Raw genomic sequence first — 26,445 nt, 5'->3', positions numbered from 1 at the left:
TTTAACAACTCATCAGCCCTTTTCACGTCCCAACAAGTCTGTGCTTCCACTCCACTTCGCTCAGCGCCGGTGCCGTAGTTGATTAAAAGGCTCGAAGTCCCTCTGTGTCTCGAGGCTCACCCGCCTCTTTGCGACCACCCTCACGCCGCACATGCAGTCGCAGCCCTCCTCTGACATCTCGTCTACACAAGCTGAGTAATAACAGGGTTACTCGTCCTTTTTAACCTCTTTACTGACACTTCCTACCGTAGCGGCTCCACACGCCGCATTTGGCGTATTCTATCAAGGATGAAGAGGGTGCCTACCTTCTTTTAGAAGGCACAACCACATTCTCCACAGCCAAGGTAAGTACAAGTATAAACAAACGTTGGGAAGCTGTGTGCCGAGCCACTGGAAATGAAGATGCTAAATGTGTCCCTAAGCTTGCCAATACATTGGCTAGGCTTACCTTTTTTCGTGGCAGCCGTAAGTAACCTCGGCGCACTCAACTCAATCCAAATTGCTAACGTTGTTAGGGCTTCTATGGATTAGCGGCTATTACTTGGGGTTTAAGCGGCAGATCCGTTGATATCTTGAAATGCAGGACTATTATTGTGGCATCAGCGAAGACTATTGGGGGACTGATCTTCAGGATTTAAGCCTGAATGCGATATTCAGAGGACAGATCATGGCTTGATAGATCAGGCTCGCTAGAGAGCGTATTTATTCGAAAATAAATAAGATAAATTCAGCGATTTGTACCGCCCCGAATGCTCGTGCTCGGGCTCGAGGGCCCGCCCATACGGATATAAGAGAGAGCACCGAGACACGAGTACCAAACCCCATCGCGTACACAACTACAGCTGTAGTAAGTCAGCAATCGTTTTAGAGATGGAATAGAGATCCCTTCACCGAAAATCAATGTAGGAGCTGATGGCGCCCACCCGATCAGTAACCCTTGCTATTTTAAATTCATAAAGTAGAAAATAAGAAGAATATAGAAGACAAGAAAGACGTAGAAGATAAGAAGGATGTGGAAGACTAAAAGAAGGGCAAAGTGGTGGTTATAGCGTATCGCTATCAGGTAGCGGGAGCGGAGCGGCATCTCCATTGCGTGGCCGGTAGCCCATAATTGGTGCCCCCACCTGGCCCACCCCTGGAGACACATTTCGCGTACAGTTGGCAGCTTCCACATAGCAGACCAAATTTGGACACCAAAGCGAGTTGAGGGTGAGCACCCTGAGCAGTGGCAGTGCAGCGTGAGCATACGAGCCAAAGTTGAGCCAAACGTAATTTTGCTTACAAAGAGGGGATACGGCGCTAACCAGACAGGGAAGCGGTGTGGGGTGAGTTTCGGAGGAGGACTCGCCGCAATGTCAAAAACGCCCTCACACTACCACCTGAGCCCTCTCATTCCCTGATTTCCACGCCACTGTAGGCTACAACAAACGCCGCTCTTCGCCTTCAATGAATACTTCAGGTAGCGAGCCGCAGAAGGCGCAGGGAGAAACCGGAAAACGTGCCCCCAAAGCCAACAAGTCATGTCTGCCCTGCCGTGTACGCAAGGTCAAGTGCGATGCCACCGTGATTGGCCTCCCCTGCAGCAGTTGTACCAGCAGGCAGTGCGCTAAGGACTGTGTACTACGTGTCCGTAAGGGTCGGTCTAGGTGAGTGGTTTACTGCTAGGATGGCTCATGGTTCCTGATTCATTAGGTGCGTGCTAACATTGATGGGGCTCATAGGAAAGTAATACACGTTTTGCCGGCTCCTAGCAATGTACAAGTATGCTTAGAATTCTCCCAGCTGCTTCTCTCGTCCCCCTTTTCTTCTGCTCCTTCGGCGATCCTTAAGAATTCCCACTAACCTGTTACCAGACCACACTCTCCCCGGCTACATCCCACAGTAGCCAGTTAGACAGCCTCAATCAATCTAATCAATCTAATCAATCAAAACAATCAAGACAATTTTCCACTTCCGATCCCTTGGACTGCCAAAACCCACGTCAGACTGAGCCAGACCTGCTCTACCTTAATATCCTAAACGACGCCGTGAAAGAAACTACAGAATCAAGTCAACATCACACCACTTCCAATACCCCCTACCGTTCAAGGCCGGAAGACAGCTTTACTCCTCGGAACTGTCTATGGACCAAGCTACCCCGATTGGATGACATTGACAATGAATATCTTGTCAAGAAGGGTGTCTTTGACCTACCTCCTCCGCACCACTTGTAAGACAATCTTAGAATCCTCCATCCTCCACCCTCTTTAGGTCTTCGTCTTCACTCTACTCACAGACAAAAACAACAGAGATGCCCTCATTAAGACATACTTTGACCACGTCTGCCCTTTTGCTCCCGTGATCAACAGAGCTGATTTCATTCGCGGCTATCAATCCGGCGACTGCTCTTTGTTCCTGCTCCGCGTCATATTGACACCAGCCAGTCTCTATGCGCCAGCAGATGTGCTATCCGCCTGCGGCTTTGCCAGCCGCTCGGCCGCGCAAGAGTCGTTCTTCTCCAAGGCCAAGCTGCTCCACGACTTTGCCGCCGAAGATGACCCGTTGTTGATGCTGCAGGGATCCATCATCTTGTGCATGGTGATTCTCGACCACCCCACCGACCGGGACTTTGGCTACTGGTTCCATAATGCGATCCGTCTTGCCACTAAGCTTGACCTACGCGACACGTGCGTTTCCTACTCCTGGACTGTGACACCTGTGACATTTATTGCAGGTACTAACTGCCTACTGACTCTCCGACAGGTGTGTTCGAGAAGACAAACCCCGTAAAATTATAAAGTTGTACAGAAGGATCTGGTGGACTCTCTACGTACGTCCCTCTTCTCGTCACCGTGTTCTGTTCTTCCTGCTTTATGCTTACTATAGCTACATAGTTTTTAGACATTTTCCACGTCTTTGTCAATACCAGACGCTCGCGACTACTCGAAAACACCTCCGCGATCAAGCCGAGGACGGAAGATGACTGGGAAGCGGAGGATGTCTCGGGAGCATCATCCGGCTTGCTATCGGCGGTCACGCCTCAGCAAAAGGCCTCGCCTGTTGTCCACTGCGAGTTGTCTCGAATATGTGCGTGTTGGTTCTATTCAATTCTTTATTCTTATTCCTTTTTATTTTTATTTTCAATCTGTAACTGATACCACAAGCATAACTAACTCTATTTAGTCGGACAGTGTTTGTCCATTGTAACAAACAAGCCACAGCAGGATCCTCGCCAAATGATGCACCCACTCGATGCATGGCGCAAGTCTCTCGCTACCAAGATGCACGTGGGTGGGAATACTGGAACTGACGTGTACTATCTGAATATACAAGCCATGAGCTACAGGTTTGAGTGCATCTTGTGTCGTCTAATACGACGCTGTTTGCAGCAGTCCCAACATGCGGACTGGAGCGAGTGGGCCAAAGAGCGGCTTCGGTCCGCTATTCTGGAGTTGGACACGATTTCTATGAGGGTGTTGGCGAGTGGTACCCTTCAGGACTTTCCCGTGTCTTTGTAGGTGCCGTCCATTTCTTCTCATTTTCCCATTTTTCAGACATGCTTTATAGAACGCACCAATGGAACTAACAAGGGCCTTGTCAGCATAACCACAATAACTGCGCTGCTCGCTCTACACATCGAATCGGCCCTCGATCCAGCCGAGACAGACCTCGTCCGTTCCATGGCTCGGATATCCATCAGCCAGACAATGCTTGTTCTCACCCAGGGAAAAGAAATACCCGCCCTGAAAAGAGCGCTGCCGGTATTTGAGGAGATTCTTGCCAAGAAAAATCTGTACTTGGTTCCACCCAACATTCTCGGTCAAGTACCTGCGCAGTGGCAGTCACAAGACAGCAGCATGGCGGATGCTTACACTTCGCCGAACACACAGGTCAATATAATTCCGTCTCAATTAGAGCAGGGTGAGAGTAATCTACCACTCCATGGCGATTTCCTAGGACTTGATTTCTTGGACGATTGGAGATTGGGCAGCTGGAGTTCACTATTCGATGTTGACATGGGTTCCCAAGAACGGGCGGAATAGAGGCACAGACAATTATCTAGCTGTAGCAATAACACAACCTGGGCCATTGCAGCAATCATTCTGCTTGTTTTTTATTTTCTCAGTTGTGATCAATTTCTGCGTGGTAAAGACCATTTTCAATATGAGAAATGCATGGCTAGGTAGCTCAAGTCCGATTGATCTCCTTCTATTTGATAATATAGTATTTTTATTTAAGGCAGGCAGTAAGGTGTCTTTAAAAATAACTCATACTTAGACTTAATAAGTAGAGTGGAATCTAAGTATAAGTAGTCTTGACAGTCTACCCGACTTGGAACGTTGACTCTCTTTCCAAGATGCACGGCGATAGAAGGCCGAGGAATGGGAGAGGCATCGGATACTACTAGCATGATGAGGTTCTTCAAAAGTATGACTAGTCGTCATTGCTACAACCGAGGACTCGCACGAGAGGATGCTTTACTCGGTAAGGTAGCGGAGAATCACGGGCACTTGGGGAGAGCCCGATTCGACCAGATTGAGATTACGTTTGTGACTCTCGTTGCTCGCCAACGCTCTAGAGCAGCTGAGGATATATGGGTGGTGGCTATTCTTCTTTGTCATTACACCACATTCACAGTACAAAAGATTGACATGGTTTGTGGGTACGGTCCTCGGGGTTTAAAAAAGAGGGGAATTTTAGACTCCTGGATACAGGTGTTTCATAGGTAACAATATACGAACTTGCCTTTATTTTTGTCTTAATACCCTATTCCATTGTTTATTATTTCTGGTTGTTTGGGTGGTTTCTCGTGTGTCTGAGACTGGTCTTAACTGATGTCTCTTACTTGATCGTTCGACGCAAGGAGGCCAGACAGTTCCTTTTGTCAGACATTTCTATTTGTAGCGAATACGACGTAATGTGACAGACGAGATGCTGCCCTCTGATACAATCTTACAAAATGTTTATTAGCTCAACTTTAGAAATTATGGAACCTCATTTTAGTATGTATTTTACCATCGTATTTGCGATTTAACCGTCCTATTTCGGGAGCATTACCCGACTTTGCCGAACTAATAAGAAAAGGTTTATAATTCCGTAAATAATTGCCGCGGGCTTTTATATCACTGAAACTCCGAATCCAAACTTCCGAAGTTAATTATAAAGTTTATAATTCCGTAGATAATTGCCGCGGGCTTTTATATCACTGAAACTCCGAATCCAAACTTCCGAAGTTAATTATATATAAATCGCGAACGCGATTCTTTACTTGCCGTGACAAAATAGCTACGTATAAAAATTCGTGAGTTTATCTCCGTCTACATCTTGAACCTCGACACTGGTATTCTTGTCCCTCTTGTCGTTCCCATCATGGCCGCTCCTCCTGAGCCTTCTGTCTCCTCTTCCGACGACCACCAGCGGGTCAAGGACTCCCCTCGAAGCATGTCCGGGATCCGATCTTATTTCTCCCGCATGCGCCTCGACGAGGATGTCTGCAACCAGAACTACTCCGGCAAGGGCACGGCCGACGACCCCTACGTTATCGATTACCTGCAGAACGACTACCAAGATGCTATGAATATTCCCATGCAGCGAAAATGGGCCATTACCTTCCTCCAGGCCTTGTCCGCGTTGGTGGTGACCTTTGCTAGCTCTGCGTACGCCAGCGGCATCGAGGACGTCAAGCGGCACTTTGACGTGTCCGGGGAGGTGGCCACACTGGGCTTGTCGCTCTTCGTGTTAGGGTTCGCCCTGGGGCCGCTGATCTGGGGGCCTCTGTCCGAGTTGTACGGGCGCAGGTCTATCTATGTGATTTCATTCATGGCGTTCACGGCGTTCAGCGTGGCGGCGCCGTGCTCGCCCAACATTCAGTCCTTGTTGGTTTTTCGCTTCTTTGCGAGCGCGTTCGGTTCGTCGTCGATGACGAATGGCGGGGGCGTCATTACCGACATGTTGACCAAGGAGCAGCGCGGAGTGGCGATGGGAGCGTTTGTCACGGCTCCTTTTCTGGGGCCTGCACTTGGTAGGTGGTCGATGCCCTTGCCCTTCTTCCATACTGCCTTTTTGCCATTTTGGCCCTTGTACCGGGTACTTGCTGATTCTTGGTTTATATATATTTAGGGCCCATTGCTGGTGGTTTCCTAGTCGAGACCCAGGGCTGGCGCTGGATTCTCGGTTTAATCGCCATCCTGGCCGGTGTGGTCTGGATTGCCACCACGCTAACCACTCCCGAAACATATGCGCCGTTCATCTTGCGATCTCGAGCGAGGGCCCTCTCCAAGATGACGGGAAGCGTCTATGTATCCCGACTCGATGCGGGAGAGCCGCCCAAGACACTCACGCAGGAGCTCTCGGTCGCTCTCTCGCGCCCCTGGATTCTTCTGTTTCGCGAACCCATTGTCTTGCTGATGTCGCTGTACATGTCTATCGTCTATGGCACACTGTACATGCTTTTTGCCGCAATTCCCATCGTCTTCCAAGGTTCCCGAGGCTGGAACGAAGGCACCGCCGGACTTCCGTTTGTCGGGGTCACCATTGGCGTCTGTCTTGCCACGGTGTTGTCAGGCGCGGACAATAAACGCTACGTGCGTCTGTGCGCGACAATCGCGGCAAAGGGGGCCACAGTTGAGCCAGAAGCCAGACTGAGTACGGCCATGGTAGGCTCTGTTGTCCTTCCGATTGGTCTGTTCCTATTTGCGTGGACGACGTATCCTTCGGTGCACTGGATCGCACCCGTTATCGGCGCCTTGCTATTCTCGTGTGGACTTGTCCTGGTCTTCATCTCGCAGCTGAGCTACCTGATTGACTGTTGTACGTTTTGATCCTTGCTTCGTGATCCCCGGCAACAATGCGCATGCTCACCTGTGTACAGATACCGTCTATACTGCTTCTGTGCTGGCGGCCGGTTCGATGCTTCGGTCCTTGTTCGGCACTGCATTTCCACTGTTTACAACCCAAATGTATGCGAATCTCGGAGATCAATGGGCGAGCTCTATTCCTGCGTTCCTGGCGCTTGCATGCGTGCCTATCCCGTTCCTGTTCTATAAGTACGGTCCGAAGATACGCTCCAAGTGTAAGTTTGCCTCTGAAGCAGCAAGGATGCTGGAGTTGATGCGTCGTGGACAAGGCGCCATGATGGGAGGCAAGCCAGAGAAGAAGGTTGAAGAGACTGTTTAGTGGAGGCTGGTCGCGACAGATTTATTGGCCCTCCTGCGATACGTGATATGGCGCCAGCATAGTAGTTTTAGAGAGATAGAGAAAGTATGCAAAGTGTAGATTCAATAATACAGTACAGAGAAGTTACTTTTATGATATTGTTATTTCATCATGACGGAAAGACTGTAACCTGTAAATAACGCCCTAAACGGTATTCCTATACGGTATTCCTATACGGTATTCCATAGTATTTTACGAAACTCCACGAAATTCCACAGTACTTGACGTTACTCTCACGAGTCTCTTTTTTCTTCTTTTAGATCCCCTGTCTATGGTAACTTAGAAATGAAATATCTCCTATAAGTCTTTCATCTGTCGCATCTTCGATTTTAGCGAACGAACGCATCGCGTGTCGTCTTCTCCGGGGCGGAATTCCCCCAGCTGGAACACAGCATTGAGAAGAGACTGGCTTTGCTGTCCCGCAAACAGCCCAGTGACCACATCCTTGCCGTCGTCTCCGGGCTTTGACGAAACGCGGTAGTGCTCTGGTAGGCCAACCAACATCTCAATCCGCTCCAGCTGGTACTCTATTTGGTGCACCAGCAGGGTTCCACAGAGTTTCCAGTTGGATAGAATCGGTAAGCCACCCAGGTACAACGTGGGTGTCGATGTTTGGTGATGTGATGACGATAAAGACGTCAAAGGCGTCGGGGGACCGCCGCTAGCCAAGTATTCAATCACGGTAGTGAAGATGCTGTCGTCAATGGAGACAATCTGGATGTAGCAGGACAATGCCACGAGGAGTTGGGTCGTACACAGAGACGGCGGACCAGTGTGGTAGGACATTGTCAGTGGGGTGTGTTCGGCTGCCCCCGTCGACGGTCGAAGGCTGGCCAGGAGTCTTTCCAGTTCCCTCGAAGCCTTGGCAACCAAAATCAGGGGGTTTTCCTTCCCGATCTCTCCATCGTGGCTGCCGCTGCTCTCCGGAAACATGGTGAACCTCAGGGCATCCTGGACGTCCCACGGTCCCGATCGGACGTAGAATAGTTGGTTGCAGAGCTCCAAGTGCAGTTTGGACAGTAGTATCTCGACACGGTCGATGTTGTACGCCGGCAGTCCAAGATCCGTGGGGCCAGCCCTCGGCATAAGTAGGCTATTGTTAAACTGGTATGGGGGGCCGGTAGACTGGGTTGATGAATCGAGGTCTCCTCGGGCATGCTGTGGTATCTCAGCGGCGGGCGGAGTAATGTGTAGGCTTGTTAGTTGAGGAGAGAATGAATAAATGTCGTCAAGGTCGTTGCTCAAGGTGAGGTCCGTTTGCTGCATGCCAATTCTGTCCAAAACACTCAGGTTGAAAATTGATGTGAACTCTGTCTTATTTCGGGGGCCCGAAGGCCAAACTATATACTACGTAGGAAGTGACTGTATGCATAGGCAGAAGCACTAATTGGAGGCAGCAGTAGGCAGCATTAGGCAGGGTAGGCCACCGTACCCCAACCCCTCTCTGTAGAAGTTGTAACTGGCTAGGCATGTAGGCAGCTACTATGCCAGCAACTCCAAGTCTGTACGTAGGTGACCGTGAACCGTATGAGTTGTTGATCCTAGGTTGTAGCTGTTACAACCTGAGTAAAACACTGTCAAGAGAAAAGTCAAATTCTAGATTGACGGTGCCAACATCCGCCCTATTGATGCTGCCGTCTCCGGGAGACGTATCATTCGTCTTTGATGGCGTGGAAAGATCGTTGGGGTCGATCATGGTTGGCTGCCGTGATGGACTCGGGTTGCAGCAACCTAAGATCAACAACTCATACGGTTCACGATCACCTGCTACACCACCCCCTGCCTATCCCTTTCTCTCCCTTTCTCTTCCTTACGGAGTTGTATAGTTGTATTGCTCCCTTGCTGTCAAGGGAGCGCCCCAAGGGGTAGTTCATCCAGGGAGCGCCCCAAGGGGTAGTGCATCTAGGGAGCGCCACAAGGGGTAGTTCATCTAGTTATTCTATATAGTCCGCCTCTACGGCATCTACAATACATCAGAGTTCGCATCAACAACCTGAGTGATGGCTGTTGGACGGGTCATGCTTGTGACACACTTGATTCCGGATTTTATACACCTATTGCATGCGCCAGAAGATCGCCCTTCATCTCGGTAACATCGCAGCTTTTGGAAACGACAGCGATCACATGCGGAACGTTTCCAAGGAGCTCTGGTGTTGAAGTCGCCCACCATCTTGACTGCAGATGTTACAACAACGAGACGTGAATTACGGGTCAAAAGAAACAGGAGTTCAAAAATCAGCACATCGAAGAAAACAGCTGAACAACAGACAAAAACTTTTGATAGACAGATGAGTTCTATATAGAGGTTTCAGATAAATTAAGGACGAGCTTAATTACCACCCCCCTATTCTCTCCGCATCACCCCCCTTTTCTCTTCCTGCCACCCCCCCCCTACATCTAGCCTAGCGCCGGCCCGTATTAATATTGTTCCACTAATTATATTCACTCGCTTATTAGATACGTAAAACGGCAAGGCTATACAAATCGGAAAGGATGTATACACGAATCGCATAGAATATATATATATACAACAACAACAGTATATTTACTCTATCTACTCTAGCTAGTCTAGAAGCGGAAAGCGCCTAGATAGCCGCCTCTTAATTGCTAATTAAAAGGAACGCCGTATATACTATTATACTAAGGTTTTATACCTAAAGATTCTCCTTTACTATAAATAGCCTCTTCCTTAGGAGTAGACAGAGGGCTATTCTTAAGCGCTGTTTAACTATTAGGGACTAAGGAAATAGAGCCCTGGGCCGCTGTTAAGGTGCCTACTTATCCGGCGGAGAGGTCTAGTGCTGTATTTATAAACTGTATAGGATTGTTAAATACTATAATAGTCCTTTTAACTGCCGGCGTGCCTGTAGAAACACCTGCTATAGTAATTTAGCTAGCCGGTGTCGCAATCTGCATCGATTATATTAGTTCCTATCTACTTACAATACTCTGCTCTTATTATATATAAGCAGTAGCCTTATAAGTTCGCCGGAGATATAATATTCCTCCACGTGATCCTAGTCCTCCACTACACTGTTATACTTACTGCGCTACGCTTACTAGATCTTATTAAGCATTAATTTTAAATTAAGATTAATTATATTAAGTTAAGTTAATAGATACAGATACACGGCTACGGCCACAGCTACTGCTATAGCTATAGCCTACTACTATTTAATAAGGTGTAGTAGAGCCTGTTAGCCGGCCTTTATAATACTATACAATTGCTAGAGCCTTAATAAGAAGGAGAGGATCTATAGAAAGGTCCACCTTATTTAGAATAGGATAATTAAACCACTAGTATTAATAAATATCCTCTAGCACAACTTTATACTTAGCTATTAATATAGTATACAATTTTCGGTGTATTTTATAATAGTATAGCATGCTATATATCCCTCTAAATATTCTGTTATATATTAGGTTAAAATTATTATCTTTAGCTTTTTTAATCTGCTTAACAATTAATTAAAGGCCCTATTTAGTAACTTTTCCAATAACCTTACTAAATTTAGGCAGCTTTACCTTGTGCTAAGAAGCTCTATATTATCGGCTAAGCTGGTCCTTTAGCTCTACACCTTAGCGGTAAATATATTAAGATAGTAGTATAATTATATTATATAAGTTACCTATTAAGATCTAAAGATATAATTTAATACTGCTATTTAAACCTTTAAGCTATAAAGTTGTAGTATTGCTAAAGTATAAGAACTTAGTAGGTAAACAGCAATTAGAAAAGGTTATATTGCTATACTATAGAAGTTGTAATATAAAAAAAGAAAAAAAGTTAAAAGTACAGCCCGCTAAAAGTAGGTTCCTAGCGCGTATAGCGCTAGCTGCTAGTGCGCCCGCCTGACAGTTATGTGACTATGTGACATCTTATAACTACAGGTGAATATTGCTTGCAAAACAAAGGAAAAGGCCGTCTAAGGCCTAATACTACCTTTCTCCTCTGCAGGTCTAAGCTCCTATAAGGAGTAGCAAAAGAAAAAAGGTTGTAAACTAAATAAATAAGCTTCTAAGCGTTGGTGCGCTTAGAAAACACTTGCTAGAGAGTGCTAATACTATAAAAATTGTCTTAATCTTCCTTTTTAGGTTGTTAGTTAGGCAGAAAGACTTAGGCGGAAGAGCAGGGTTTATATAGGTATTTCTAGTAGAATAGCCAGGTGTTATAGTAGTCTAGCTAATTCTTTACGGGTTCCTAATAGTATTAAGGGTTGTCTACCTATTTAACCTTATATTAGACACTGTATCTAACTTATCTAGAATTAATAATTTTATTAATAAAAAACTCTCCTTTCTAGGTTTTTATTTCTTTATCCTAGACTAGATAGATAGGCTGTAGTTCTAGATAAAACTATAGAAGTACTAGATTAGGGTAGTACTAGTATAGTAGGTTTAGGTGGAAAATATTAAATATTCCTTTAGCTACTAGCTAGTTAGGAAGCTGGACTTCTACTACTTTGCTTTTAGGGATAATTTAAGTAACAGGCTAGGGTCTAGCGTATTTATTATCTAGTTTCTTAGCAGAGCGCTCTATTTTCCAGTTCCTAGTGTTAATATAGACTAGGTCTCCTATTTTAAAAAGAGGGGCGTTAGCGTAGTGCGCATTTGCGTGTTCTGCTTATTGTTCTTAAGCCTAAGCAATATTTTCCTAAAGGAATTTAGTAAGCTTTTCTATACTATTAGATAACGTATTTCACGAGTAAGTGGGCCACCCGGGTAAGTGGGCCACCCTACTAAGCCACAACGCCGAATACTGTAAATTACTTAACAATAAACACCTATATTTAATATAGCTAGTTATAGCGTTATTATTAAGGTTGTAGTTATATTACGCGTTGTGTCTCGCGACTTTTGGTCGGGTGGCCCACTCACCCGGGTAGCCTACTTACTCGTGAAATACGTTATTTATTATTCTGCTGTCTAAATCTAGGTCTATAGCTTTAGCCGGTTTTAGGCTAGATTAAGGGTAGTAGCTAGTATCTGCAAAAAACAGCGTTATACCTATAGATATATTAATAGTATTATTTACTTAGAATTCTGCTATTAGTAGCCAGTTAACCTAATTATCTTAGGTATAGTTAATATATTTGCATAAATACTTCTCTAGCTCCTAATTAAAGTATTCTATCTATCTATTAGTTTTAGGGTGGAAAGTAGTAGATATTTTAAGAGATATTCTAAGGCGTTAGTATAGGCGTTTCTAGAACTTAGTAATAAAGTTGCTGCCCCTATCTAAAGTAATAGATTGTAGGATTCTGTATAAGGCAAAAAGTAGTAGGAAAATCTAAACTAGTGCCTTTAAACTTAGACTATTTATAGGAATAAAGTAGCGGCGTTTTATAAGTCTATTGCAGACTACAACAATATTCCGATATTTAATTCCTTAGTAGGTGCAGGCGGGAAGACTAATAATATAGTTAATGCTAAGATATTACTATTACTTATTTAGAATAGGTAAGGGCCTAAGGAAACTATATTTCTTATTCCTTAAATACTTAGTTTATTAGCAAATAGCATAGTTATTGCAGAACTTATTAATTTATTATGCTATATAAGGCTAGTAGTAGTGTTAAATTAGCACAAAATAGGTGCGCTTTAGTCCTTTATAACCTGTAATAGGATAGTTCTATTATTCTATATACAGTCGGCGTCGGAAAGCCTTATTTTTAGGTATAAAAAGTCGCTTATTTATTTTAAGGCGGCGGTTATCCTAGCCTTCTATTTTTATTCCAGTAACTTAGTAGTTAGCTAGGGAGAATTAGTATTAAGCCTTAAGTAGGTATAGCGGCATCTATTAACAGGTGCTAGTTAGGTCTTCTAGAAGAGTAAAGATCTTCTTAGAAACTAGGTCTTCTGCGTACGCAGTTGCTATTAGATTAGAAGTTAGGGTTCTATCCGGGTCCAGAGGTCTAATTAATTCTAGTTTTTGGCTAATAGCTTCCTTTAGATTATTGTTAAACTTATTGCTATCCTCTTTCTTTTCTATAAGGCAAAGGTGTATAGTATTAACTATATTATCGGAAATATAGTTATTAATTTAATTGTCTTCTGCCCCTATAAATAGAGCAGTAAAAGTAGTAATAATAGACTTCTTTAATACAGTAGGTTTTATTCTATCTAAAAGATTCTAAGGCTTTAGAATTACTTAGTAGTTAATAGTAAGCCTATTATTATCTATTCTAATAGGCATATTCTGTTTATACCTAAAAAGGGCGACTGCTTTAATATTCTTCTTTCCTGGCTGATAAATAATCTTAAAGTTAAACTAAGAGAGAAAAAGGCTCTATCTAGCCTGGCGGCGGCTAAGAACCTTAGTAGTTATAAAAGACTCTAAGTTTTTATAGTTAGTTATAACTTAGATTAGGTTTTTAGGGTTAATACTTATTAGTTCCGGTCGGAATTCCTTAAATACTTATATAATTGCTATAAGTTCCTAGTTATAGATATTATAATTAGATTCTGCTAAGGTGTATTTTTTTTAAAAAGAAAGCTACAGGGTATAATTTACTATCTGTACCCTTCTGCTTAAGGGTGCCTTCTACTGCCTATCTAGAGCTATTGCAAAATATATATATATCTTTGTTAGGGTTAAAAGTAATAAAAATCTAGTTTTCTTTAAAGGCATTCTTAAGTTATTAAAAAGTAGCTTAGAATTCCGGTATAACTTAGACCTTAGTTAGTTTTCCCTTAGAATAGCCTGTGCCCTTTATAGTATTAGTTAAGAAATATACAATAGTAGAGTATCCTGCAATACACTATTAGTAGAATCCTGTAAAACCTAGGAACCCTAGAAGTCCGGTAATAGTATAGAATAGCTGCTAGTTATAGATAGCTTCTAGCTTAACTAGGTCTATTTTAATCCTACTTATAGAGATTATTAAACTAAGGAACTTTACTTTAGTTATATAAAACTTGCTCTTATTAATATCGGCGTATAGTTCTTTATTGCGTAGTTAAGTAAAAACACTTTTTATATAAGTAGGGTGTTTTTTAATACTTTTACTATATACTAGGATATTATCTAAGTATATAGTAATAAACTTATTAAGATACTTATAAAGAGCAGTATTAATAAAGTATTAGAAGGTTGCAGGTGCATTATATAGCTTAAAAGGCATTACGCGGTACTAGTAAGTTCTATAGCAAGTAGAAAAGGCTGTTAACTATTCTATACCCGGCTTTATTCGGACGCAATTAAATACTGCAATAATATTAATTTTTATAAAAATCTTAGCCTTAGATAGTCTAGCTAAGGTCTTTTAAATAAGGGGTAAAGGATATTAGTCCTTAATAGTGGCATTATTAAGTTTTTAGTAGTTAACGCAAATATATATACCTTCTCCAGGCTTCTGTATAACTAGTAATAGGGAATTTATATCCTCTAGAGCGGGTTTAATAAATCCCTTTACTGTTATATTATTAATATACTTTTAGATAGCATTAAGTTCTATCCGGGATATTAGGTACAGTTTTCTTAAAGAGAGTTTAGCTTCTTCCTTAATTTTAATATTATAATCTCTATTTATATACTTAGGTAGTATATTAGAAAAAGGGCGGTGATAGAGGTCCTTCTAGGCGCTATAAAGCTCCGGCATCTTAGCTTTAATAGCGGCGTCCTTCTTAGGATTTATAAACTTGCAGAAACCTTCCTCTATTATTTTGCTAACCTTAATCCCGTTTATAGAGACTTCTAGCAGTATATTATAGGTAAAAAGGTAGGTTTTAGCTGTTTTACCCTATTTTTTCTGCCTAGCATATTATTTAATTATAGGTCTAGTATAGTATTTAATCTCTATACTGTCTATAGTATTGCCTAGTATAATAGGGCTAAGAAAGTATTATTTTACAGCTTCCTGCAGCCTCTTGCGTGCGTTCTTTATTATAGGTGCTAAAGAGGTTTTAGAAATATATCTAGGTTATAAGGGTAGGCCGGTCTGCGCTCCTAGTATTCCTAAGAGTTATATTACAGGCAGGGCCTTAACTATTACTTTTTAGCGAGTAATATTACAGTGCTGCAGATAGTAGGCGCTGTTAAAGAAAACCTTTCCTTATCCTACTTATAATATATAGTTATAGATCTTAAACTAACAGTAGCCTAAAATAAGCTTATAACGCCTGCAGCTGCGTACTATATAGCAGCGGAGGATTTTAAAGTGCTTCCCTATTTATAAGGGAAACTTAGTATATTCTATTATCTACTCCTTAGGTCCGTCGGCACCTTAGTAGAAGTGTACTCTTTTTTTCTTCTTTAGGGGTTAGATATTTAGGTTTAGTTAGTGCGCCAGTTTATATAAAATAAAGTTATAGAAAGCCCTGCAGTCCAGGAATGCTTTTATTTCTGCTACTTAAAAGTTTAAGAATTCTACTTTCCTAAAGAGAATAGTTTTATTTCTTTAGATAGTTCCCTATCTATCTAGCAGTTCCTAAAAGTGCTTTCTGTTATCTGTCACGATAGCGCTACACGCAAGAGGTCGAGGGCTTAAAGAGGAGCGTTGATTAGGTGCTATGTATAATGCTACGTGGAGAATCAAGACGTTGTGTAAGGAACAGGAAGACGGGAGACGGGCCACCGGATATAAGGGCGTGGCCGAGCGCGTGGCGTACGGCCTCTATGCCGTTTCGGCGCGTGGCACGCGTGTACGCGAGGTCCTTACCAGATCAGGTGATAGGAAAAGGGGGCAGCCGGTAGGTGGCTGGAGCGGGACAGGATAGGAAGCGGAAGCGAGACGGGAGCGGAGCAGGGCAGGCAGGGCAGGAGGCCGGCCAACGGTAGTAGGCCGGTGCAGATTGCTGGAGTTGTAGCAATCTGCGGCAGAATTTCGGTAGGTAGGGTGTTGCGGTCGATACCGTGACAATAGCCTTATACGCCGAAGCTAAGATCTTCCGCAGTCTGATAATAACAAACGCTTCCTGTTCCAACAGCAAACCGTAATTAAAATAAAGAACCTTGCTGCTAAAGTGTCTAAAGACCTCTACCTCCGCGCTATAGGTATTATAGAAGCTAACTATAATAAGCCCCTCTATAAACTTATTAAGAAAGCCTATAATATAGATAAGGCTGCTTTTAATAATAGCAGCAGTATTAATAATACTTTACTAACTTATTTTATATATTAGATTATAGTATTAAAGCAGCGCGGCGACCGTAAACTGCTACGCGATATCCTAAGGGATAAGCGCGTGCAACTATCTATAAGCGAGCTGGAAGTTGTAGACAGCAGGCTATAGGTATGCTATAAAGACTCTAGACAATTATTTATTCCTTAATTAGCCGCCCTCTAACTTAGGATTATACAGCTAGGTTATAATTATACCAGCACAGGGTATAAAGGATACGCTAATTGCCTCTAGTATATATAACCTAGCTACTACTAGCTATAGTTTACTAAATTAATTATAATATATATTAACGCCTGCCAACGCTGCTATAATATTAAGCTATCTAACTTTACTAAGCAAGGTTTCCTATAGCCCCTGCCCGTTCTATTTTATTACTGGCGTGATATTGCTATAGACTATATTATAGACCTGCCTATCTGTAAATATTACGGCTGTAAGTATTATTATATACTTATTATAATTAATTAACTTTTAAAGGAATATTACTTCCTTACTATTACTTTACTAGAAGCGGATAAGCTTGCAGAAGTCTATTTCCAATAGATATACCGGCTCTACAGCCTGCTAGCATCTATTACTAGCAACTTAGGCACATAATTTACCTCCGAGTTCTGGCGGCACCTCTATTATTAGTTATAATCGTTACTTAATACGTCCACCGCCTTCTACCTAGAAATAAATAGTTAAACGGAAATTGCTAATACTAATATAAAGAAGTACCTATAGGCTTATATATAGTATATATAAAATAACTAGTATAACTTACTACTTTCTGCAGAACTAGTTGCTAATACCTACGTTTTAGCTATAACAGGCCTATCCCCTTTCTTTGCTAATTACGGCTATAATCCACGCTTAGAGTTGGAACTGCCTCTAGCTAATAGTAAGAAGATTTCTAAAAATAGGAAGGTTAAACGCAAACTAGCTAATAACCTTACTTAATACCTTAAGGATATTAAGGTCTACCTATAGAACTATATTATATAGGCTTAGAAGGAATAAGCTTACTAAGCCAACCGCTACTATAATACTGCGGCAGATATACGCGTTAATAATATAGTCTGGCTTAACGCGAAGAATATTAAGCTGGACCGCGCTAAAAAGGCGCTTAATAATAAGTTTATCGGCCCTTTCCGCGTTAATTGTCACGGTATCGACCGCGACACCCTACCTACCGAAATTCTGCCGCAGATTGCTACAACTCCAGCAATCTGCACCGGCCTACTACCGTTGGCCGGCCTCCTGCTCTGCCTGCCCTGCTCCGCTCCCGTCTCGCTTCCGCTTCCTATCCTGTCCCGCTCCAGCCACCTACCGGCTGCCCCCTTTTCCTATCACCTGATCTGGTAAGGACCTCGCGTACACGCGTGCCACGCGCCGAAACGGCATAGAGGCCGTACGCCACGCGCTCGGCCACGCCCTTATATCCGGTGGCCCGTCTCCCGTCTTCCTGTTCCTTACACAACGTCTTGATTCTCCACGTAGCATTGTACATAGCACCTAATCAACGCTCCTCTTTGAGCCCTCGACCTCTCGCGTGTAGCGCTATCGTGACAATAAAAGAAGTTTTATAATTTTCTATTAGGTCTACTCTTTTACGCTATTAGTAAAGGTATTAAGCCTGCGTTTCTAATACTTATTACTTTTAATACTTACTAGGATATAAAAGCGAAAACATTTATAAGTATTAGGATCTTAGAGATATTAGGTATTATAATCGGCAGGCCTTCTATAGCTCTCTATTTCTCTATTAGGCTACAGGGGACTAAGTTATTCTTAAGCCTCTGCTTTAGTGTCTTAGCCGTTAGTCTATCTAAAAAAGGTTAATTAATTCTAGTAAATGCTAACTTCTTAGGTCTTATTATTGGGCGCTGCAATTTTGGTGTTTTCACCCCCTTAGCCCGTTTCTTGGCGCCCGTCGCCTGGAGCCTGTCGCCAGGCCTGTCGCCCGTCGCCAGGCCTGGAGCCTGTTTCTTCTGCTTCTTGGCACCCGCCGCCTGTCGCCCGTTTCTTGCCGCCTGTCGCCCGTTTCTTCTGCTTCTTGGCACTCGTCGCCTGGAGTCCGTTGCCTGGAGCCCGCTTCTTCTGCTTCTTAGAGCCCGTTTCTTCTGCTTCTTGCACCTGTCGCCTGGGGCCCGTCGCCTAGAGCCCCCTTCTTCTGCTTCTTGGCGCCCGTCGCCTGCAGCCTAGAGCCCGTCGCCTATCGCTCGTTTCTTCTGCTTCTTCTGCATCTCGACACCCGTCGCCTGGAGCCCGTCGCCTGGAGCCCGCTTCTTCTGCTTCTTGAGCCTGTTTCTTGGAGCCCGTTTCTTCTGCTTTTTGGAGCCTGTTTCTTCTGCTTCTTGGAGCCCGTTTCTTGGAGCCCGTTTCTTGGAGCCCGTTTCTTCTGCTTCTTCTGCATCTTGGCACCCGCCGCCTGTCACCCGTCGCCTGTCACCCGTTTCTTCTGCTTTTGGAGCCCAGGAGCCTGGGGCCCGTTGCCAGGCCTGTTGCCCGTTTCTTCTGCTTCTTGGCAGTCGCCCGTTTCTTCTGCTTCTTGGAGCCCGTCGCGCTGAGCCCGTTGCCTGGAGCCCGTCGCCTGGACCCCGTTTCTTCTGCTTCTTGGCACCCGCCGCCCGAGCTCGTGCACACAGACTTTTGGCTTAGTACTGTGCTTAGACTTTAGGGAGGCTTCACTATCCTGGATCAGCTTCCGTGTACATTGGCTATTCCCAACATCTCGAATAATTGCAGGTGGACGTTCACTATCCTGGACCAGCTTCCGTGTACGTTGGCTATACCCCAACATCTCGAATTATTGCAGGTGAACGTGGGAACGAGGTTGATCCCTTGGGCTTGGTAGAGGATGGGGCCTCGACGTAGGGTTGTCGTCTCAAAAGTAGGTGTCGTCGATAACCTAGCTGGGTAGGCTTCGGCGACTGCATTCACATATCATATTATATCTACAAGCGTATTGCAGATACTCGGTAGTGTCCATTAAAGGTGTATATGGATTCGTGACCTCGACTTGCCCGTGCCGAGTAATCTCTATTGTTTCTTTGGTGTTCCTGCTAGATGTATTATATGTGTTTCTGCGTATATTCTCTCTATTCTCTATCTTAAAGCTCCACAATAGGAACTTCCAATAGTCTCTATTTCACCTTATAATTCTATTCTTTCCTCGATTGCCGTCTATTTATTTATTCCTTTTAGAAAAAGACCTTTCCACAACCCATATACTTTGCCATCTCCTTCATACATCTCCTTTATACATCATCTCCTTTATACAATCTCTAATCCCCACAAAACATAACCTACGCCACGGATCCTGGGAATCATCTCCCCCTGTCTTCCCGCTCCCTCAACAAAGGGCGCGCCTTGGGATCGATCCCTCCTGTCTGACCGCCATGTCCCAGTCTCGTTGTTTCCCAGCCGCGTCCGCAGCAGTCCCCCAGCGCGCAAACGGGAACCCGCCGCAGACCAGTGGGGATCTTTCTTCCCAGCACCAGAAAAAAAAGCCTGGGATCCCTCCTATCTGACCGCCATGTCCCAGTCTCATGTTCCCAGCCGCGTCCGCAGTCCCCAGCGAGCAACGGGACCGCCCGCAGACAGTGGGGATCTTTCTTCCCAGCACCAGAAAAAAGCCTGGGATCCCTCCTGTCTTACCGCTATGTCCTAGTCTTATATTCCTAGCCGCGTCCGCAGTAGTCTCCAGCGAGCAACAGGACCACCGCAGACCAGCGAGATCTTTCTTCCCAGCACCAGAAAAAAGCCTGGGATCTCCTTTTGTCAGGCCTTGGACGGCCTTTTCCTTTGTTTTGCAAGCGACATTCACCTGTAGTCACGAGACGTCACGTGGTTACGTGATGATCAGGAGGGCGCACTAGCAGCTAGCGCCAAACGCGCCAGGAACCTACTTCTAGCAGCCGCGCCCTTGACCTTCTTTCTCTCTTTGTATCACAACTTCTATAGCATAGCAATGCAACCTTTTCTAATTGCTGTTTGCCTGTCGAGTCCTCACACCTTTAAAGCATAACCTACGCCCACAGATCCTAGGAACCATCTCCCCCTATCTTCCCGCTCCCGAAACAAAGGGAGCGAGCGCCTTGGGATTGATCCCTCCTGTCTAACCGCCACGTCCCAGTCTCGATGTTTCCCAGCCGCGTCCGCAGCAGTCCCCCAGCGCGCAAACGGGGACCCGCCGCAGACCAGCGAGATCTTTCTTCCCAGCACCAGAAAAAGGCCTGGGATCCCTCCTGTCTTACCGCCACGTCCCAGTCTCATATTCCTAGCCGCGTCCGCAGCAGTCCCCAGCGCGCAAACGGGGACCCGCCGCAGACCAGCGGGCGGGGATCTTTTTCTTCCCAGCACCAAAAAAAGCCTAGGATTCCCCACGAAGCATAACCCACGCCCACGGATCCTGGGAACCATCCCCCCTATCTTCCCGCTCCCGAAACAAAGGAGCAGGAGCGCCTTGGGATCGATCCCTCCCGTCTGCCCGCCCTGTCCCAGCCTCGCTGTTCCCCAGCCGCGCTGTTCCCCAGCCGCGTCCGCAGCAAGTCCCCCAGCGAGCGAGCAAACGGGGGCCCCGCCGCAGACCAGTCAGTGGGCGGGGATCTTTTCCCTTTCCCAGCACACACCCCAAAAGAAAAAAAAAAAAAAAAGGCCTGGGATTCCCGCTCTCGTCCCCTCTCTCCCGTCTCGTCTCGGCGAGGTGGCGCCCCCGAGCGTCTGAGCGTGGGCGGGGCGAGCGAGCGAGCGTGGCTTTGGACGGACAAAGCATCCACCCGCCCCCGCAAAACGTAAATTGTGGGGGATGAAAGGAAACCAAACATTCGAATCTAGCCCCATAGAGAGGGGGGGGGATGTGCAGGGCCGAGGTGGTAGAGGGAGAGGCTTTTCTGGTGGTCCGCTGGAAACATAATTCCGGGGGCTTGGGGAGAAAACAAGGCGGTTGCGAAAATCATTGCCCTGCCAGTCGAGTCGGGAAGAGACGCCAAGAAACGAGGTTAGTTAGCGGGACCAAAGCAAAACAAAAAAAACCAAACGTGCGGGTTTTGGCCGGTTGCGTATGGTTTGCGAAGCTGGAGGTGGTTGAGGGAGCGTCGGGGAGCCCTGGAAAAATGCTCGAGTGTGAGGGAGACTTCGGGTTGTGGGGATGTCGCCGTCGCGTGGGGAGAGGGCGTGGCGGGGTATGCGGACAAAGAAAAAACCAAACTTAAGGATTTTGGCCGGTTGCATATGGTTTGCGAAGCTGGAGGTGTTTGAGGGAGCTTGAGGGAGCCCTGGAAAAATACTCGAGTGCTCGGGAGACTTCGAGTTGTGTGGATATCGCCGTCGTTGGGAGGGCGTGGCGGGGTACGCGGACAAAGAAAAAACCAAACATAGGAATTTTGGCCGGTTGCATATGGTTTGCGAAGCTGGAGGTGCTTGAGGGAGCATCAGGGATCCCTGGAAAAATACTCGAGTGCTCGGAAGACTTCGAATTGCACGAGCATCCCTGGTCACTGCGAGACACCCCTGGGGTGAATAGGGAGTGGATGCCATACTTCGACCAAAGGGCCTGGCTGTACCGATACCTATTCAGAATACTTATGGGTGGCTAGGAGCATCTATGTGTGCAATATGGCTAGGATTGGTCTAATTTTGACTTACTTTCTATGCCGTCGACTCCTGGCGCCCCTTGGTCCCGTTCCCTGGGCGAGATTTGGCACTATTGCCCGCACAGCCTAATGAAGTGTACGCTGAGGATGGTTACACCTATGGGATCCTCCCCAGCAAGTTTAGTAAGAGGGAGACGCGAATTGCTGGAAATATAGCCTCCGACGCTTTGCGGTTCCCGAAACGAGGCTCCCTACGCCCGGAAGTTGGCTCAGCCACGGCATTATTAATAAGCTATCGACAAACTACGCATACGAGCTAGTTGTATGGACCTATAGGAAACTCCTCGTGCGTTATTAGGTACCTGTTTGTGTTATTGTGGTTGAGTTGTAGTACGGGAGGGGAGGGCTGTCTCGACCGCTTCTGTGACAACACCACAACACCATTAAAGCTTAGGCTGGCATTGCTAAATTCAGCACATCGCTTCTCTATATCATGCAGTAGATGCTTATTATATGCATTGGCTTCCTGGGGTGTGTTATGGTTATCATATTCAGCATCCGGAGTTATATCTCACGCCTGCATCTAAGGACCATTTATTTAAGTATACTATAGCCTATGGCTTTGGAATTGTTTTTTTTGGCTTTTCTATTTACTGTCGCAATACCCTGTTCCGGTCGAGCTCATTAAGTCCTAAAGTAATCCAAGTCCGCTTAAGACTTAAAAAGAATCCCTAGCAGTCCTAGTACTAAGACAAGATACTCGCCGATTTTCAACTATTCCTCCAAAGACAGACCTATTGCAAGAAAGGAAACCGCATACCGAGTCTGGAAAGCCTGAGTAGACTCCCACAGACCCGTCGACCCCGTCCAATACCAGCATGCTCGCCAGTGATAGAGAGAAAAGAAATTCATCGTCGGAAAGCTCGTTGAAACTTCTCTTCCGGCTCCGATGCAAGTCCAACTCTGGGGGTAGAAAAAACCACAGAACAAAAGGAAAAAGGGAATTGAGTCTCGTCGTCGTTGACTCCCAATTAGCCGCCAATGGGTGAATGCAAAAAGCAGATGCAAAAGCAGTTTTCTCTCGTGGTCCGTACAAGGTGCAGAACTCTCTCAAAGCCAAAAGTCGAATCGTGGCAACCGTGGTTGAATAACCAAAGCTGCAGCAAACCCGTTGTCGTTCCTCTCATGTCGTTACGATCCAAGAACATCTCTTGCCCAGTGGTCTGAGCAGCCGTTGCATAGTCATAAGCGTTCAGCCGATTGTCGTAATGCTCGTAAGACTGTGTCTTGTTAGCGGCTGTTGTGGGCTTCTTGGACGTTGGAGCGAGCTTACAGGAAAGACGATCAGGTTTACCACTGCTTACAAGTTGAAGTCGAAGTTGTCGCTGCTCCATGCGGCGTTGCCGGTGTCGGTGCCAGACATATCCTGAGGAGCCCATTGGAACATATTGTCACTATCGTCCATCCGAGCAAGCTCTTCCTCGATGCTGTTGGTCAAATTCTTCATGAACTCTTCATCGGTAAGGGTTGCTGGGTCAGCTTCCTGCAAGCCGTAGGACTTGCTGAACATCTCATCTAGGCCAGGCATGCGCGTAACTTCTGCCGTGCGCCATGGTTGTTGTGGATCTTCCGGAGTCCATGTCCCTTGCGGAGTCATATCGGCAAGCTTGACTCCGTCTGGGGGTCCTGTCTTCTGCTGATCCTCTGACTGTCCAAGCGAGTTTGGTTGAGACACGGATGCATTGAACACAATTGGATTGCTGAAGCCTTCGCCGAAAGTACCATTCTGAATCTGTGGTGGAGTCACAGCCGCTGCGACACCTCGGACTGCACGTCGCTGCCGACGACGCACCTCTCCAGCCTTGCGGGGACGATACTTGTACCCAGGATGAAGGATAGAATGGATCAGAGCTGTCTGGTCGGCCTGCTTCTGCAGGAAGTTGACTTCTTCGGCCGGTAGCTTATGGTAATCCACAGCCATGCGACCAGCTACCAGGAAGATTGGTTACAAGACAAGGTGAGAGAGGGAGACGAGGACTTACAGATCTGCTGGTTGGTCAACTCGGGGTAGCGAGCCTTGTATTCAGGGCGACGCGGTGTCGACCACAACATCCATCTATTCATCGGGCGTGGGATTGAATTCTTCTTGCCACGGAGGATTGCGAGGCGGGCCTTTGCGAGCTCTTCAGAGAGCTCCAATGGATTGATTTTCGCGGTCGCAGATTTGTTGGCGATTTCCTCTGACTGGGGAGCACAGTGGCTAGAAAGCTTGAAGCTCCAATATCCGGCTGCAGCGATGAATTCAGACTTGACGGAAGAATGGAACAGCTCCTCAATGCGCGCGATGACCTTGCGATGGGCTTCAAGGTCGAAGCTCGTCAGGTTGTCGACGCCGAGGTACGCGACAGAATTCGCTCCATTGGCAAGGAACTGTTGAGCAATGATGTTGGCATGCTCCTCGACGGGGTCCATCTGGGTAGAGACGGTGGACGACATTTCGCCCGTTGGTTGAGGAATGATTGAGTTGAGGAGATGAAAGCAGGAGGGTGGAAGCAGGAGGGTGGAAGCAGTCGGGTGAGGTTGTTGTTCGGTCGAGGGTTTGAGGACGACAGTCACTCGGGCAACGGCAGGTTAAGTACTCTCGCACCTCCCAGCCCCCGAGCAGAAAACCGCTTCACCGCCGCAACTCGGATGGTTTCCACTCCTGACTTGAGCTGCAGTCAACGATATGTCACCGCTGCGCAGGGCATTCGGAGAAGCTGGCGAACTGCGAGCAATTTGGCGCAGGTGAATGAAGAGGAGACTGCGAGGTGTAGCTGCGCACGGATGTGCTCGAAACTGCCCTTCTTGAGGCGTGACGGGCCCAATAGACCACGTGCCGCGCAGAAGTCGTATCAGTCTCCCAGGCAAGCCGCACGACCAGGAGGGCTCCGCGCAGACAAGTAGGTGTGCACGCAGATGATTGAGCTTGATGAAGTTCGTAGGTCAGTCTTAGGAGTGGAGGGCTTTGGTGAAGAAGGATAGGTAGATGTATCTACCTAGGTAGCGCAGTCGCCGTCTTCGGGCCGAGACTTGGTCAGTTCGCCGTGCCGACGATGCCGTTAGAAGGCCTCCGAGCATTCAAGCACGTATACACGCAAGGGGTAAACCCTGATGAGGTCAGCAGGTCAGGCTCGTAAGTAAAAGGCTTGGGTCAAAAAGGAGAGGTCCGACTCACCTAGTGACCGAGCTTCTAGTATACTCGAAGGATATCTGCGGGCTATGCCGAAGCTTCAATCAGCACTCAGCTCTGGAACTTGTGTGTTGGTGGTTGCTCCGTCAGAGAAAGTGGAGTGTAGAAGTGACGGAGGAACCCTGGCGTTGAGCCTCTTATATAGGCCCAATTCTCGCCTGCTATTCGGAGCAGTGAGCTCCTTGGGAGCAGTGAGCTCTTCGGGGCAGCGCAGCGCGAAGAATGTGGAGCAAAGGATATCTGCGGGCTATGCCGAAGCTTCAGTCAACACTCAACTCTGGTACATGTGTGTTGGTGGTTGCTCCGTCAGAGAAAGTGGAGTGTAGAAGTGACGGAGGAACCCTAGCGTGGAGCCTCTTATATAGGCCCAATTCCTGCCTGCTATTCAGAGCAGTGAGCTCCTTCAGAGCAGAGTGGTGCGGAAAATGTAGAGTGTGGCCTAGCTCTGAAACTTGTGTGTCAGTGGTTGCTCCGTGCAGAGAAAGTGGAGTGTAGAAGTGATGAAGGAACCTTGGTACTGAACCTCTTAAGTAGGCCCCAGTCTCTGCTTGCCCGGGCAAAGAAAGTGGAGTGTAGAAGTGATGGAAGAACCTTGGTGTTCAGTCTCTTATATAGGCCTAATTCCTGCCCGTCATTCGGAGCAGTGAGCTCCTTTGGAGCAGCGTAGTATGAAGAGTGTAGAGTGTAGAAGTAATCAAGAAATCTTGGTGTAGAGCCCTTTATATGAGCCCAATTCCTGCCTGCTCGGGCAAAGAAAGTGGAGTGTAGAAGTGATGGAGGAACCTTGGTGTTGAGTCTTTTATATAGGCCTCAATTCCCGCCTGCTATTCTGAGCAGGGAGCTCCCTTAGAGCGGGGTAGTGCGAAGAATGTAGAATATGGAAGTGATAGAGGAGCCTCGGCGGTGAGCCTCTCATAAAGCCCTAATATCTGCCTGCTGTTCGGAGCAGCGAGTTCCTTTGAAGCAGCGTGGTAGCTCCGTGTAGAGAAAGTGGAGTGTACAGCACCAGGTCATAAGTGTGAGCATACGGATATCGCGCTGCTTAGGGTCCACTCTTGCTCGCTCAATACCACTGGAAGGGGTGCCCTGGCTAGTAGGTAGTAGGTTCGTCAAAAGACAGTCTAATTTGCACTACGTTAGCTTTACATCGTATTTGCAGTTCTAAAAGCCTAGCGTACGGATATTGCTGCTCCGGGCCTACACTCTTGCTCGCTCGATACCACTGGAAGGAGTGCCCCAGCTAGGAGGTAGTAGGTTCGTTAAAAGATAGTCTAATTTGCAGTACGTTAGCCTGTATATTATATTCATAGGTCT

The 26,445-nt window shown here is 46.3% G+C and overlaps 9 protein-coding genes across 9 annotated transcripts; 4 read left to right on the top strand and 5 right to left on the bottom strand.

Moving 5' to 3' along the window:
• Window positions 1–885: 885 nt before the first annotated feature.
• On the bottom strand, window positions 886–1,219 carry BDZ99DRAFT_153048 (uncharacterized protein). Its single transcript, XM_033712799.1, has one exon. The coding sequence runs from the start codon at window positions 1,172–1,174 to the stop codon at window positions 941–943; it is 234 nt and encodes a 77-aa protein (XP_033571434.1). The 5' UTR covers window positions 1,175–1,219; the 3' UTR covers window positions 886–940.
• Window positions 1,220–1,446: 227 nt separating this feature from the next.
• Window positions 1,447–4,079, top strand: BDZ99DRAFT_511658 (uncharacterized protein; the record flags this gene model as incomplete). The annotated part of the gene is made up of 7 exons (XM_033724564.1): window positions 1,447–1,617; window positions 1,854–2,209; window positions 2,289–2,666; window positions 2,743–2,809; window positions 2,874–3,066; window positions 3,163–3,493; window positions 3,581–4,079. 7 exons carry the CDS (start codon window positions 1,447–1,449, stop codon window positions 4,020–4,022), a joined length of 1,938 nt encoding a protein of 645 aa, XP_033571433.1. The 3' UTR covers window positions 4,023–4,079.
• Window positions 4,080–5,349: 1,270 nt separating this feature from the next.
• Window positions 5,350–7,155, top strand: BDZ99DRAFT_545174 (MFS general substrate transporter; the record flags this gene model as incomplete). Its single annotated transcript, XM_033726833.1, has 3 exons — window positions 5,350–6,001; window positions 6,100–6,789; window positions 6,851–7,155. 3 exons carry the CDS (start codon window positions 5,350–5,352, stop codon window positions 7,153–7,155), a joined length of 1,647 nt encoding a protein of 548 aa, XP_033571432.1.
• A 114-nt stretch (window positions 7,156–7,269) lies between these two features.
• Window positions 7,270–8,226, bottom strand: BDZ99DRAFT_467495 (uncharacterized protein). Its single transcript, XM_033721031.1, has one exon. The coding sequence runs from the start codon at window positions 8,125–8,127 to the stop codon at window positions 7,492–7,494; it is 636 nt and encodes a 211-aa protein (XP_033571431.1). The 5' UTR covers window positions 8,128–8,226; the 3' UTR covers window positions 7,270–7,491.
• A 252-nt stretch (window positions 8,227–8,478) lies between these two features.
• BDZ99DRAFT_467494 (uncharacterized protein) lies at window positions 8,479–8,762 on the bottom strand. The gene has a single exon (XM_033721030.1). The coding sequence runs from the start codon at window positions 8,663–8,665 to the stop codon at window positions 8,510–8,512; it is 156 nt and encodes a 51-aa protein (XP_033571430.1). The 5' UTR covers window positions 8,666–8,762; the 3' UTR covers window positions 8,479–8,509.
• A 9,860-nt stretch (window positions 8,763–18,622) lies between these two features.
• BDZ99DRAFT_467493 (uncharacterized protein) lies at window positions 18,623–19,268 on the bottom strand. Its single transcript, XM_033721029.1, has one exon. The coding sequence runs from the start codon at window positions 19,103–19,105 to the stop codon at window positions 18,737–18,739; it is 369 nt and encodes a 122-aa protein (XP_033571429.1). The 5' UTR covers window positions 19,106–19,268; the 3' UTR covers window positions 18,623–18,736.
• Window positions 19,269–19,805: 537 nt separating this feature from the next.
• BDZ99DRAFT_153024 (uncharacterized protein) lies at window positions 19,806–20,296 on the top strand. The gene has a single exon (XM_033712798.1). The coding sequence runs from the start codon at window positions 19,854–19,856 to the stop codon at window positions 20,181–20,183; it is 330 nt and encodes a 109-aa protein (XP_033571428.1). The 5' UTR covers window positions 19,806–19,853; the 3' UTR covers window positions 20,184–20,296.
• A 2,963-nt stretch (window positions 20,297–23,259) lies between these two features.
• On the bottom strand, window positions 23,260–24,395 carry BDZ99DRAFT_481272 (uncharacterized protein; the record flags this gene model as incomplete). Its single annotated transcript, XM_033722388.1, has 2 exons — window positions 23,260–23,888; window positions 23,942–24,395. 2 exons carry the CDS (start codon window positions 24,393–24,395, stop codon window positions 23,260–23,262), a joined length of 1,083 nt encoding a protein of 360 aa, XP_033571427.1.
• Window positions 24,396–25,022: 627 nt separating this feature from the next.
• BDZ99DRAFT_153017 (uncharacterized protein) lies at window positions 25,023–25,501 on the top strand. The gene is made up of 2 exons (XM_033712797.1): window positions 25,023–25,074; window positions 25,136–25,501. The coding sequence occupies exon 2, from the start codon at window positions 25,161–25,163 to the stop codon at window positions 25,455–25,457; it is 297 nt and encodes a 98-aa protein (XP_033571426.1). The 5' UTR covers window positions 25,023–25,074; window positions 25,136–25,160; the 3' UTR covers window positions 25,458–25,501.
• Window positions 25,502–26,445: the final 944 nt, after the last annotated feature.

This window comes from Mytilinidion resinicola (genome assembly GCF_010093595.1).
Source record: "Mytilinidion resinicola strain CBS 304.34 unplaced genomic scaffold BDZ99scaffold_22, whole genome shotgun sequence".
NCBI lineage: Eukaryota > Fungi > Ascomycota > Dothideomycetes > Mytilinidiales > Mytilinidiaceae > Mytilinidion > Mytilinidion resinicola.
This window is presented reverse-complemented; position numbering and strand designations above follow the sequence as displayed.

What these genes read in the sequence shown, in the direction of transcription:
- BDZ99DRAFT_153024 (XM_033712798.1), top strand. Translation starts at nt 19,854, where the DNA reads ATGTTCCCAGCCGCGTCCGCAGTCCCCAGCGAGCAACGGGACCGCCCG.
- BDZ99DRAFT_467495 (XM_033721031.1), bottom strand. Translation starts at nt 8,127, where the DNA reads ATGTTTCCGGAGAGCAGCGGCAGCCACGATGGAGAGATCGGGAAGGAA.
- BDZ99DRAFT_467493 (XM_033721029.1), bottom strand. Translation starts at nt 19,105, where the DNA reads ATGTTGGGGTATAGCCAACGTACACGGAAGCTGGTCCAGGATAGTGAA.
- BDZ99DRAFT_153017 (XM_033712797.1), top strand. Translation starts at nt 25,161, where the DNA reads ATGCCGAAGCTTCAATCAGCACTCAGCTCTGGAACTTGTGTGTTGGTG.
- BDZ99DRAFT_467494 (XM_033721030.1), bottom strand. Translation starts at nt 8,665, where the DNA reads ATGCCTAGCCAGTTACAACTTCTACAGAGAGGGGTTGGGGTACGGTGG.
- BDZ99DRAFT_153048 (XM_033712799.1), bottom strand. Translation starts at nt 1,174, where the DNA reads ATGTGGAAGCTGCCAACTGTACGCGAAATGTGTCTCCAGGGGTGGGCC.